We start from the raw sequence: 11838 nt of genomic DNA on the forward strand, positions 1-11838 counted from the left end.
ATAACATGAATAATAACTTGACTGTGCGTAGATGTAACATGACAAGATTTTAAAAATGATGTTTTTGAGATACACAAACTGTACTCGAGAGATAACATGACATGAAATGAAAGGACAAATGACATAACATAACATAAATGTGAAATGTACGCAAGACAAATGACATGACGTAACATGAAATAGACCAATATTTTGTGACATGACATAACATATAACAAACAAACATTTCGTGACATGGTTGACCATTACAAATGAAAAGCACCATAACATGAAACTTAAAGCACTTCCATACTCATCTAAACAACTCTAATAATATGGATTGTCTCTTTCTCGATCAGTAACCACTACATATAACGAAAAATTCATCTTTCAACTGGAGTCACGCCCAGCATATTTGTGCATTGCATAAATATTCTCAAAAAAAAATTGAGATGAATTAGATTCACATACTTGGAAGGACCATGTTCTTGGAGCCGTGGTGGTGATAGAAAGAGCCCCTGGGAGTTTATGGTAGGATCGATTTCTTGAGGTGCAGTGTTTGCAGATTTTTGGAATGGTGGGTTTCATTTGTGTCGACATTTGTGACTTTGTAATGTAAGGGGCTATAGAAATGACCAATTTCTACACTGTTAAAATGATGCTCGATGGTTAAAACCCTAACGGGTAGTTCGCAGGCTTTGGGTCAGGGGCAGGGAATCTTTGTAAAAGGAAGAGATCGATGTCGTACGGTTACCAAACAGTCTTGAAACCCTGCTAGATTGGAAGGGACTTATCTCTCATGCGATCAATGGACCTGGGTTGCCTCACCATGGGTCTTGAGATGATCGCAATAGCTCGGGTTGCCTTCCAATTCCTGCATATGAAGATTTTTCCTCGATTGCATATGAGATGCCCCCTCACCCATGCCGTGAAGTGGGCTGAACTGGTGAGGTCCAGTGTCGATGAGGGCAGGAGGTGGGTCTGCCCACAGTGACGAGCCTTGCGTCGAGATGAGGGGTGCGTGAAGGGGTTGGGTGAGGGGCATTCGTCGTTTTCATTACACAATGTAAATAGTCCGTTATGAGGAAAGTAAAAAGTAAAGGTCAAGAGGTGTGTTTGTCATATTTGAAAACACATCAATGCACTTTAATACACATCAATACACCGTTTGAATTGGAGATAATTTTACCGTACGGGATGAGTTAAGATGAGCTCAACTCATCTTCGAATCCAAACTGGGGCTAAAAGTTCAAAAATACACTTCCAATATATTTCTAACATACTCCTAAGAAATATCATACTTTCAATCATTAAGCAAAAATCACAAATCCATCACCAAACTTTCGGCTTCATCACTTAAACTCAAAACCGATTGCCTTAAGGTTTGGTTTTTGATTAAATCCTTTGATCTGAAACATACCATGACAAAAATCACAAACCAAAAACATCACATGGTTTAAAACCAAGTCTTAAAATAGATCCAAGCACTAAACTCAAGATCACATGGCCATATTTGCATCAAAACAACCACATACCCGAAAACCTCAAAATTGTGACCTAACCGAGTCTCTTTATGCATAAAAAATCATATCTTTAAAACCAACACAAAAAAATCTCCTAGATAACATATTAACATGTAGATCAGAGACTTAGCATAATCATATAAAAATATCAAAGCCATTGGAGCATGATTTTACCACAAAAGGTCTGCTTTCACAAAACAGAAACTGTTTTACTCCTTCAAGTTTCCAAGTTTTTAGATCTGAGAAAGACTTTCATCAAAAGCTTATATAACATGCAACAACTCCTCATCAAACCTTCATATAAACATGTTAACTACACTCCATAAATAAATCAAACCAAGATCTTTCTAGTAGATTGGTAAAAAACACCAAAATATCAAGCATTGTCCAATTTACCGCTCATAATGACCTTTATGAGTTTAAAACAACTTTTGACCGATCAAATACCATGAAAATCAACATAAAATATATCCACAAAAATTAGACTCAAAGAAGAACAACTATTGTGAAGGAACTTCCTGAGAAAATATTAACAAAAGCTTCAAAAAGACGAGAAAAGTGACTCAGGAAAACAGTCCAAGAGAACCTTTAGGTTTCTCTCCAAGAAAAGTGTTGAAAAGGGATGAAAGGAAAGGGAATGGACTTGGAATTTTTCTTACACAACTGAGGGGTGATGAGAGGGTTGTAAATGACACTTGAGTAATGGTTGTGTCAGGCAAAAAAGGAGCAAACTATGGGCAATAATGAGTGGTTTTCAGCCAATGAAACTTCTTTGTGAAGGGTGGTCATGAGGTGGCCTTAGCCTTCAAATCAAGTATAACTTGGAACTACTTAGGAAATGTTTGGTCAGCCATGGCAGGTGAAACTTCCTCCACAAGCCTTGCAAAGGTGGCTCAATTTCGTGGGCTTTAACCAAATGGGCTTCAATTTGAGGTGTAAAGAGTGTTTGGCTAGGGGTTGTTATCAAGCTCAAATCTAATTTTTCTTGGTGCAATAAAATTTTTAAGGTTTAAATGTTAGAATAATGATGTCATAATATGAATTTGAGTGGTTAATAACATGTGAAAGTGATTTAATTAAGTGATTAAACACTTAACTAGAAACCGGATCCTTTTAGGATTTGGGGAAACTGTTTAAGGTTTCAGTTTCAACCAAGTTGTTGAAGTTTTCATTGGATTCTAAGTATTTGGGATTTCATTAGGGTTGAAACTCTTTTTGGTTTGGCACAAAATGGATGGTTGGATGGAATAGTAATTTGCTTAGGTGGATGACCTCAATGCTTGATTTCCTTGACATTTCTATCTCTAAGTTCTTCTTGGTACCAAGTGTCCCAAATCCTTTTTATTTTTTTTATTATTTGTGGACGGAGATTGGAGGATGGGATTAAAGAAGAATGAGATTGTGAATTGTAGAGGATTTGATTGTGTATGTGGTTTTGTGAATTGCTTGATTGTGCTCAATGTGCTGTGAAATTGTGAATCACTGAATTGAATTTGTTGTGGAGATTGAAGAGGCGGGGGGCGGACGGTTGGAGGTCCACCCCCGCACCCCCGTCAACAGACTGGGTACCCCACCCCCACATGGACGGGGGAAGAGCCTGAGAGAAAAATCCCAACCCCCGTCCATGCGGGGGCAGGGGGCGGGATAGGGGTGGCCCCGCCCCGTAAGGGGCGGGTAGCACTCCTAACAGATAGAACATAAGAAAGCACAATCGAATAGATAAAACTGGAGAAAGACATACTTTTTAATATCAAGTACTACTTATATTTATTGACCAAGAGTGCCTACCAATATGATGCCATAAGATCTGTTGTTTCATCAGATTTGACAAGGATTAAAAATATGATATTCAACAATCTCCTTTGAGGTTACTAACCTGCCAGACTGTATCCAAAATCATAAAATAGACTGAACACGGAAAGGGCGAGAAAGAGTCAGAGAGGCAAATTTGCTTTAGAATATTGCATCTCAATGGCTGCACAGACTACAATAATCAATCTCGTTTTTTTTTTTTTTTATTTTATTTTTTTTTTATTTTTTTTATTATGATATAAACTTGGAAAGAAACAGATAAAAGAAACTTAGAAAAGTCATCGCTCATCCCCAAGAATTTATTGTTCAAGGATGCAAGCTCAACACTATCCTTATTTCAAAGGGAAGTAGAAGATAGTTTGATAGGAGCTTCCTGGAAAAATAGGACTCACCAGGCCATGAGACCACTAGAAAATAATAACTGAATGGGATAACATGATGTACACGGTAAGAGAGAACAAGTCCCCAAAGCTGGGCCATGGTGTGTAGATCAGGCATTATTATTATCGTACCAACCATCACTTATCAATATTTCACATCCAAACGAAGTAGTTAATTCCTCTCAACAATCTTATGATCTGTATAAAGAGGTCCAGCATATGAGAATGTCGTCCCGATCAATGTCCAGAACTGTGACCAGATGGTTACCACCTGATATTGCTCACTGTAAATCAAATTGGGATGTGGCTTTCAGTCGGTTTCAAATAGAATTGGTGCGAGAGTTATAACCAGAGATTTTGAAGGTAAGGTTGTGCCTACTTTAGAAAAACCTCTGGATATCTAATTGGAACCAGTTGCTGCAGAAACTTTTGGTGTTGGAAGCAATGAAGTTCTGCCAAGAAATAGGACTGGGTAAGGTGATATTTGAAGTTGACTGTCGACAAGTGGTTAATGGTTTGAATGATCCTAATCTGAATTTATGCTCACATGGACAATTAATTGACGATGCTAAGAGTACTCTGAAACAATTTCGTTCAGCTCATGTTATTCATGCCAAAAGGGATGATGCTAATCTTGCAGCTCAGTCTAGCCAACTCAGCATCGTCTTTATCTTCTTTTCGTGTACACATGGAGGATGCTCCATTATGTGTTCAATCCATTGTACTTGACCAATTGTACATTTCCTAATGCATGAGATTATTAGTTTTTCTCAAAAAAAAAAAAAAAGATTTTATTCTCATCTCTTTTACCAAAAAAAAAAAAAAATAGAAATAAGTAAACTGCTTTCAATTTAAGATGACTCGACCATTGTCTTCAAGCAGAAAGATTCATAGCGGTTAATTACCTGCTTCCCAGCTTGTCAGAAATGTACGACAAGCATTTGTTTAAATCAATTACAACTGTCCAAAACTGTAAATAATATCAACTACGACTGTCCAAAACTGTAAATAATATCAACTATAAGAACAAAAATCAACTTCAAGTGCATTCTTATAAAAAAAAGGTAATTATTTTGGGCCAATTGGGTCAAGTTCTGACTGTTCTGTATGTTCAAACAGAGTTCTACAAAGAGACCGGCCCTAAAGAATACCTTAACTGGGATAATCAAAGTCTGCACATCAGGTGCAATCAGAGAGAGAGAGAGAGAGATGCTGCGTATCAAAAGTTCTCGTATTATAAAAAACAAATGAGACAGGAAAGTATACTAACATGGATTCCAGTGGCTAAAAACAGTGCAGCCGGTGAACAAAACTTCAAAAAGGGAATCCCACGCAAATGTTTTTCTTTGACGCTTCTGCCAATCGCTTGATCCCTTTGGCGCATTTGTAGAACTCTAACAATTCATCAGCAACATCTTTCGGGTGACACTTGACAAACGCCTTTAAAAACCTCTTCTCAGTCATCTTCAGTGCCCTAAGCATTGTGGGTCCCTTAATCTGCGAATCAAGACCCATGTCATCTATCTTCCCCGCAAGAAGGACTCGCGGCTTTAACACAGTCTCCAAGCTAGAGTACAATAGAAATGGACACTTAAGGACCACACTTGCAGGAAACTTCATCATGCCCAAAACAAAAGTCATGTTCCTCTGTACCTTATCAACTGATAGTGTCAACATAAGGGGAGATCTCCCAAACAGATTGAAGATTTCATCATCTGAAAACCCGAACTTTTCAAAATTTCCCACCTTTTGAAGGATTGTTTCATGGCGTGAGATGCCGATGATCGTAACAACATATTTATACATCTTGGAATCCTTGGAAATCCCAGTTTTGCGAATATATTCCATTTTCTCTTCATCAAATGAAGTTCGAGGTATCATAGTGGGCCGAGAAAGGAGCATAGGAATCAAGTCCTTTCTACTAACACCCACCTCTTCATACATTGCAATAGCAGGCATGATGCTGTTATTGAAGTCATATGTTAAGAATGAAGGGTTCCTAACAATAGCTTTAGCAAGCACTTCCCTTGACTCAAACAATGTCATAAAAAATTCAAGCCGCTCATGAAAGCAATGATTTATTTGACAGCTTAGAAACCTGGGGCGACAATTGATAATCTTCACAAGATCATGAGCTCCAATACCCAAGCTACTGAGCATGTTAAGTTTGGATTGAAGGTGGGCAATGTCGGCCAGACGTAAAGAAGGGCGGCGGACAATTATCTTCGATATATCATGATCACTACAACCCCATTTCCTCAGAACATCAATGGAGTTTTTTGGGAGGTCTACAACTTCTACCCTTTCAAATTGGGTTGGACTTTTCGTTGAATACGTGGCAGTCGTGAAGACCAGCAAAGGTTTTGAAACTGATTCCCTGGGAAATGTGAGCAAATGGTGCGATGAAAATAATAATTTAACCAAAGCGAAGGCTTTCGGTAACATATCAATCCTGCAATTGAAGAATCAGTGAAAAGGGCTTTATGGATAGGGCTACACTCAAGAATCAGTATGGAATGCTCAAAATGGGATACGTGTGGGCATTAATTGATTCAGACGGCTATTAGAATACAATACAACATCAGCATATAATCGACATTCATTGAAAACCTCACAAGCCCAAGCTTCTCGATGAGTTTCACCAAATGGATTTTCTGCAAATTAAATACACCGAAATAAATAAATAAAGGTGCTTAGAAAACAATAACGACGACAAATATCTATACATGTAATAAAGAAGGAATTGCCTCCAAATTTACGAAATTAATTTAATTATGATGACGAAAATCTATTTAAGATAAGATAAAAAAGCAAGTGTAGACCCTACTCAGTAGAAATTTATGTGGTGAGTTGAATTAAAGTATCCCTATATAGATCGCATATTAGATACAAATATCTCTGTTACAGATACTGATTCAGCCAGAATATCGCTACTATCGTTATTGGGTTACAATAAAATGCCTTTGCTACATTTCTGAATGGACTAAAATAGCCCTACAACAAATTGAATTAGACAGAAACACCCTTTATTCAAATCAAACCAACCAATAACAACCATAAATCTCTAGAACTACTAACAACCAGAAATCTCTGGAACTATCTTTTTTTTTATAATTAATAAGAATTTTATTATCACGAATAGGCATAGCCCAAGTACACAGGAAGCATACAAAGGAAATACCTACTACACTCTAGAAAACAGGAAAACTAAAACAAAAACAGATTCAGTACATTCTCATCATTCCTTTCAAAGATCTTAGCCCACAAACTCAAAGTAGAAAAGAAAAAGTTTCGAAGATCTTCAAAAGACCGCTCCTTGTCTTCAGAACATCTCACATTTCTTTCCAGCCAAAGACACCACATTAAACACAAAGCAATCATTCTCCATCTGGCAACAATATATTTCCTCACCTCAAACCCCACCAACATGCAAGAAGCTCCACAACTTCCTTAGGCATCACCCAAATTAAACTTTTGCGCCCAATAACCTCATACCACAAAGCGTTTGCCACCTCACAATGTAAAAACAGATGATTTACAGATTCTCCATCCTTCTTGCACAACACACACCAATCAGCTATACACAAACCATGTTTTCTAGGATTATCCATAGTCAATACTTTCCCAAGAGCAACCACCCAACTTAAGTACATAATACACTCAAGTACACAGATCTCTCTACTATATGCAACCAATCAATTTCCTACCATTTTTATCACCTAAGATCAACATACAATCCATTCAAAGCACTAATTTGTTTTAACAAGGTCCATCCATACTCAATACATTTAAAATGTACAAATCTGTCCATTTAGAAACCAACATCATCATCATGCTGTTCAAATTCACTACATCTCCATCATTTAATCCCAACACTTCAAGATACGCCATCTCAATCCAAACGCCATGCATTTATATCCAACATCTCAATACAGTTCAATCATGTAGCATGGTCCAAACTCAAGGTAAATCATGTAATTACAATTACAAACCACTTCTATACTAGATCATCAAATACAATTGAATTTAAAGATTAACCATTAAATATGCCCAATGAATACTACAAACACCAAGATGCACACTCTTTTCATTTATCACTTGAGCCCAACCTAAATCTATCACATGATCCATTGTTCATGCATAGCACACCCAACGTAATCAAATCTGTCCAACCAACATTTACAAACACTTTACTCAATTTATAAACCTCTTGACAATACATACATGTTTTCAAATTACCATCCAACACAAACACACATACACCATAACAAGCTCCTAATCAAGATATCACTTCCTCATAATTAATCATAACCAACATATTCAACACAACAAATCTGTCCAATTCTTCCAAGAGTATCCTTATACAATTTTTTGGCTACTTAATAGCATTCATACATCTCCAAAATTTTACCATCTTACAACTATACATCATATATATCTCACACAACATAATATGCAAGAAAACCAGTTCGAACACAATCCATCCATATCATAAATTCTTCCATACTTAACTCGACATACACCAACACAATTAAAATCATAGAGCTTAATCAGATTCATACACACCCACAACTAGTTTTTTTTTTTTTTTGATAGGTAGGGAAAAAAAAAACTAGTTATACAACCCAAAGCAAAATATCACTTCAATATTTAGTACCAAATTCATATCATTCTATTTCATCCTTCCACACATCCAACTCAAATTATTACACATACTAACAAACTTGCTGCCATGTACATCAATCCAACACAATTACAATACACAAAGCTTAATAAGCTTTCATTCATGGCTCCACACAAACCCAACCTTCACAATTACTATATTCAACCAATAAGCTTCTTCACAATCAACCAACACAACCCCAAAATTCACAATCTCCAACAACTCCATTTCAATCCTAACCACACCTCACTTCTTCTCATTCTATCACAACCAATATATTCAATATATATAAATATAAATCTGCCTATATTCAAACACAACACCAGCAACATCCATATAAACTACATAACATAATACTCCTTGAGACATAGAGATAGAATTTATACCACAACTTAAGGAGCTGAGCAGCGAGGGAAGCGTGCGGCTGAAGTGGGTTGGTTTACGACTTCAGTGGTCTGAGGTGGGCAGTGGACCTTGCGTGGAGGAACCTGTGGTGGTGCTGCGCTCGATAGTGGGATTTGAGACGTGGCTGCGCTGCTGGACTTCAGCTGGGTGGTGCTCGGCTTACAGAGGAACAGTGGTGGCGTAGGCAACGGATGTACACGGCAGGACAGGGTGTGGCGGCCTCCCTTGGCCACGGTGGTGGTACTGGAGAGGGGCACAACAGCGGGTTAGCGAGAGAGACAAGGCGAACAAAGACAGAGAGGGAAAAGGAACGGACAGAGAGAAGCACTTACCGACGGCAAAGGAGCTCGAAGACGGCCTGGTAGCGCACGGTGGCACGGGGCCAGAGACAGTGCAGAGTAGAGGCCGAGAAAAACGGTGTGGGGCTTGTTTTTCCTGGACGACGAGGGGTGGTGCTCGACGGAAAGGGGCTTGGTTGCGGCGTCGTGTGATGGTGGTTGGCCGTAGCTGGCGTGCTCGTGGAGGCTGATGGCGTGGGTGGCGGCTGAGAGATGGGAGAAACGGAGGGAGAAATCGAGAGAGAGAGAGAGAGAGAGAGAGTCTGCTACCGTGCGTGGGGTGGTCTTCGTGGTGGAACCGCTGGCGTGCTCGTGGTGCAGCTTTGTTGCTGCCCTTCACGGTGGCCGGCGGCTAGGCAAAGAGGCGAGAGAGAAATCAGGAGATGGCGCGAGGGGGAGATGAGGGAAAGGAAAAGGGGAAGGAGAGGGGAGGGAAGTTTGGGCAGCAGATCCTAGCCAACGTCTTCAGGTTTTTTTTCGGATGTCCTTGTTTGGTTTAATAAAACATCTCATTTTATTATTATATTTTTTTAAAATTTTTATATAAAATAAAATAAAAATTTTAATTTTTTTAAATCTCAAAATAAAAATAATATTAAAAATATATATTCTAACAATATTTTATTTAATTTATAACTTTAATCTCATTTCATCTCATTTCTGAAAACAAACGATACAATAAATAAAATAAAAGTAGAGATTAAGCATGGAGATTAAACATGAATGAAATAAAAATAGACTAAATAAAAGAAGTAGAGAAATAAAAATAAAATGGAATGAGTTTTAACAAATATTTCTTAAAGAATTAATTCCATCTAAATAAATAGAATTTTTAATATAAAATAAAATGATAAACATGAAATAATATTTATAAATAAATAAAATCATTTAAATAAAATCATTTTCTAAAACTATATTATTTTTGGAATTCCAAAATTTAAATAGGCTTACTTGAAAATTAAGGTTGGTTCAATAACATAATAATACCCCAATTTAAAATAATTTTGAGCTTTTAAAATATTTGGAAGATTTTAAAATACTCGATTCAATTTAAAAATTATATGCTAGATTTATATAAAAATTTGAGATTTAAAACGATTAGATAGGGCTCGTGGCCAACTCGAAGACCACCCAAAAGAAAAATAAGTAGTTGGTCACATAATTATAAGAATAATTCTTATATGGCCAATGATGGAATACAAACGAAAAGTGATGTAGTCATTAAGGTCTCGTTTATTTTCTCAATTCTTTATAATTCATTTCATCTAATTATTACAATTTTCTTAAATTTTCACACAAAATAAAATACATTTTTTAAATATAAAAAATAATAATATTAAAAAATATTCTAACAATATTTTAGTCAACTTTTAACTTTAATCTTGATTCATCTTATTTGCAAAAATAAACATAGCCTTATTCTCTATAGTCTCTAGGCAACATATAGTACCATTGCAAGATGGATTTAATATTTGCTAGTATTGATTTATAGATGAAAGGCCGTGTAATGTATCAATATTGGTAGTTAGAGCATTGACATTGGATTGATCATTCAAATCTTTAAAATTTGAAGAATATGTAATTTTTTAACTTTTAGCTAATCACTTAACACTTAAAATCTATATTGGATTAACCATCACATTCTCTATAATAATAAAATTTTATTATTTTTTATTATTTATATTTCCTTAATTAATTTATATTTTTTAATTACTTTTTTATTTTACTTTCATAATCTTCAATAACCTCCAACAATTATTTTCATTTTCATATTCACAATCTAACAATCTATAATATAATAATCTCATATGTATATATTTGTGCATTATCTCATATGTAAATAAAAATTTCATATATACAATTCATAAAAATCTCATATCTATAATATATAATAATCTCATATATTCATTTTAGATTTGCTACAGTACTTTTCAAATATGAAAATAATAATATAATTATTGTAACTCATATTTTAGATAAAATTAGTTTGACTAATTTAATGTGAGTTAAATATAGATGATATTAATTAAATTTGAAGATAAAAAAATATTTGAGTAATTGACAATGCTTAATAATGCTTAATTGGATGGTGGAAAATGTATTTTCCTCTGAGTTCCAGAGAAAACAGCAGGGATTTAGGTACATATTCTTGCACAGCTAGGCTTAGCTAGCTTTGATGAATTAAGTCATCATGTATGCGTCTTTGCAAAGCAATTGCTATTTTGAGGATGCATGTGTTTGTGGCTGTACTACTCAATGGAGGGTCATAGACCCTTTTTTTTTTTTTTTTTAATTTAATTTTATAATCAAAGATTTCATTGAATCAAATAAAACAATCCTTACACAATATTATTTCTATCAAGCCAAACAACTTATGATATAAAAGGACAGCCCTCCCACCGTTTTTTAATATCATCTACCCCATGCATGTCTTGCTAAGAGATGCGCAGCTGAGTTTTCCAATCTATTGATATAAGAAATATGAATATCTTTGAATCCATACATCAACGCTCTTATATCTCTGAGTAAATAATGAAAATCTATTAAAAAAGTAGAGTCTTCTGTAATGCATTGACCAGAACCAAACAATCAGTTTCAAGTATCAAATTCAGCACCCCCCATTGAGCACACAACTGTAAACCTCTCAACATAGCCGTTGCTTCAACCATAGACATTTATTACTTTCTAATTACCTAAATATGTTTTAATTTTACGACACTTGGCCAGTCAAATGCATA

General features: G+C 35.9%; 1 protein-coding gene across 6 annotated transcripts; it reads right to left on the minus strand.

Annotated features, from left to right (window-relative positions):
* Window positions 1-3225: 3225 nt before the first annotated feature.
* On the minus strand, window positions 3226-9574 carry LOC121235223. Of its 6 annotated transcripts, XR_005934542.1 has the most exons (7): window positions 9095-9574; window positions 8744-8856; window positions 4965-6348; window positions 4242-4438; window positions 4074-4146; window positions 3707-3978; window positions 3226-3386 (listed from the first exon to the last, which is right to left on the minus strand). XR_005934542.1 is itself a non-coding variant. In XM_041131533.1 (4 exons), the coding sequence occupies exon 3, from the start codon at window positions 6137-6139 to the stop codon at window positions 5009-5011; it is 1131 nt and encodes a 376-aa protein (XP_040987467.1). In that variant the 5' UTR covers window positions 6140-6348; window positions 8744-8856; window positions 9095-9574; the 3' UTR covers window positions 3985-4146; window positions 4965-5008. The 6 variants fall into 6 exon arrangements, 4 of the variants coding, with proteins under 4 accessions (XP_040987467.1, XP_040987466.1, XP_040987468.1 ...); XR_005934541.1 differs by lacking the exon at window positions 3226-3386 and having other exon boundaries at window positions 3615-3978; XM_041131533.1 differs by lacking the exons at window positions 3226-3386; window positions 3707-3978; window positions 4242-4438 and having other exon boundaries at window positions 3985-4146.
* Between the last annotated feature and the right edge of the window lie 2264 nt (window positions 9575-11838).

Source organism: Juglans microcarpa x Juglans regia, chromosome 6D (genome assembly GCF_004785595.1).
Source record: "Juglans microcarpa x Juglans regia isolate MS1-56 chromosome 6D, Jm3101_v1.0, whole genome shotgun sequence".
Lineage (NCBI taxonomy): Eukaryota > Viridiplantae > Streptophyta > Magnoliopsida > Fagales > Juglandaceae > Juglans > Juglans microcarpa x Juglans regia.

Bases quoted from the DNA above. Each gene is read 5' to 3' on its own strand.
- LOC121235223 (XM_041131533.1), bottom strand. From the start codon at position 6,139: ATGTTACCGAAAGCCTTCGCTTTGGTTAAATTATTATTTTCATCGCAC.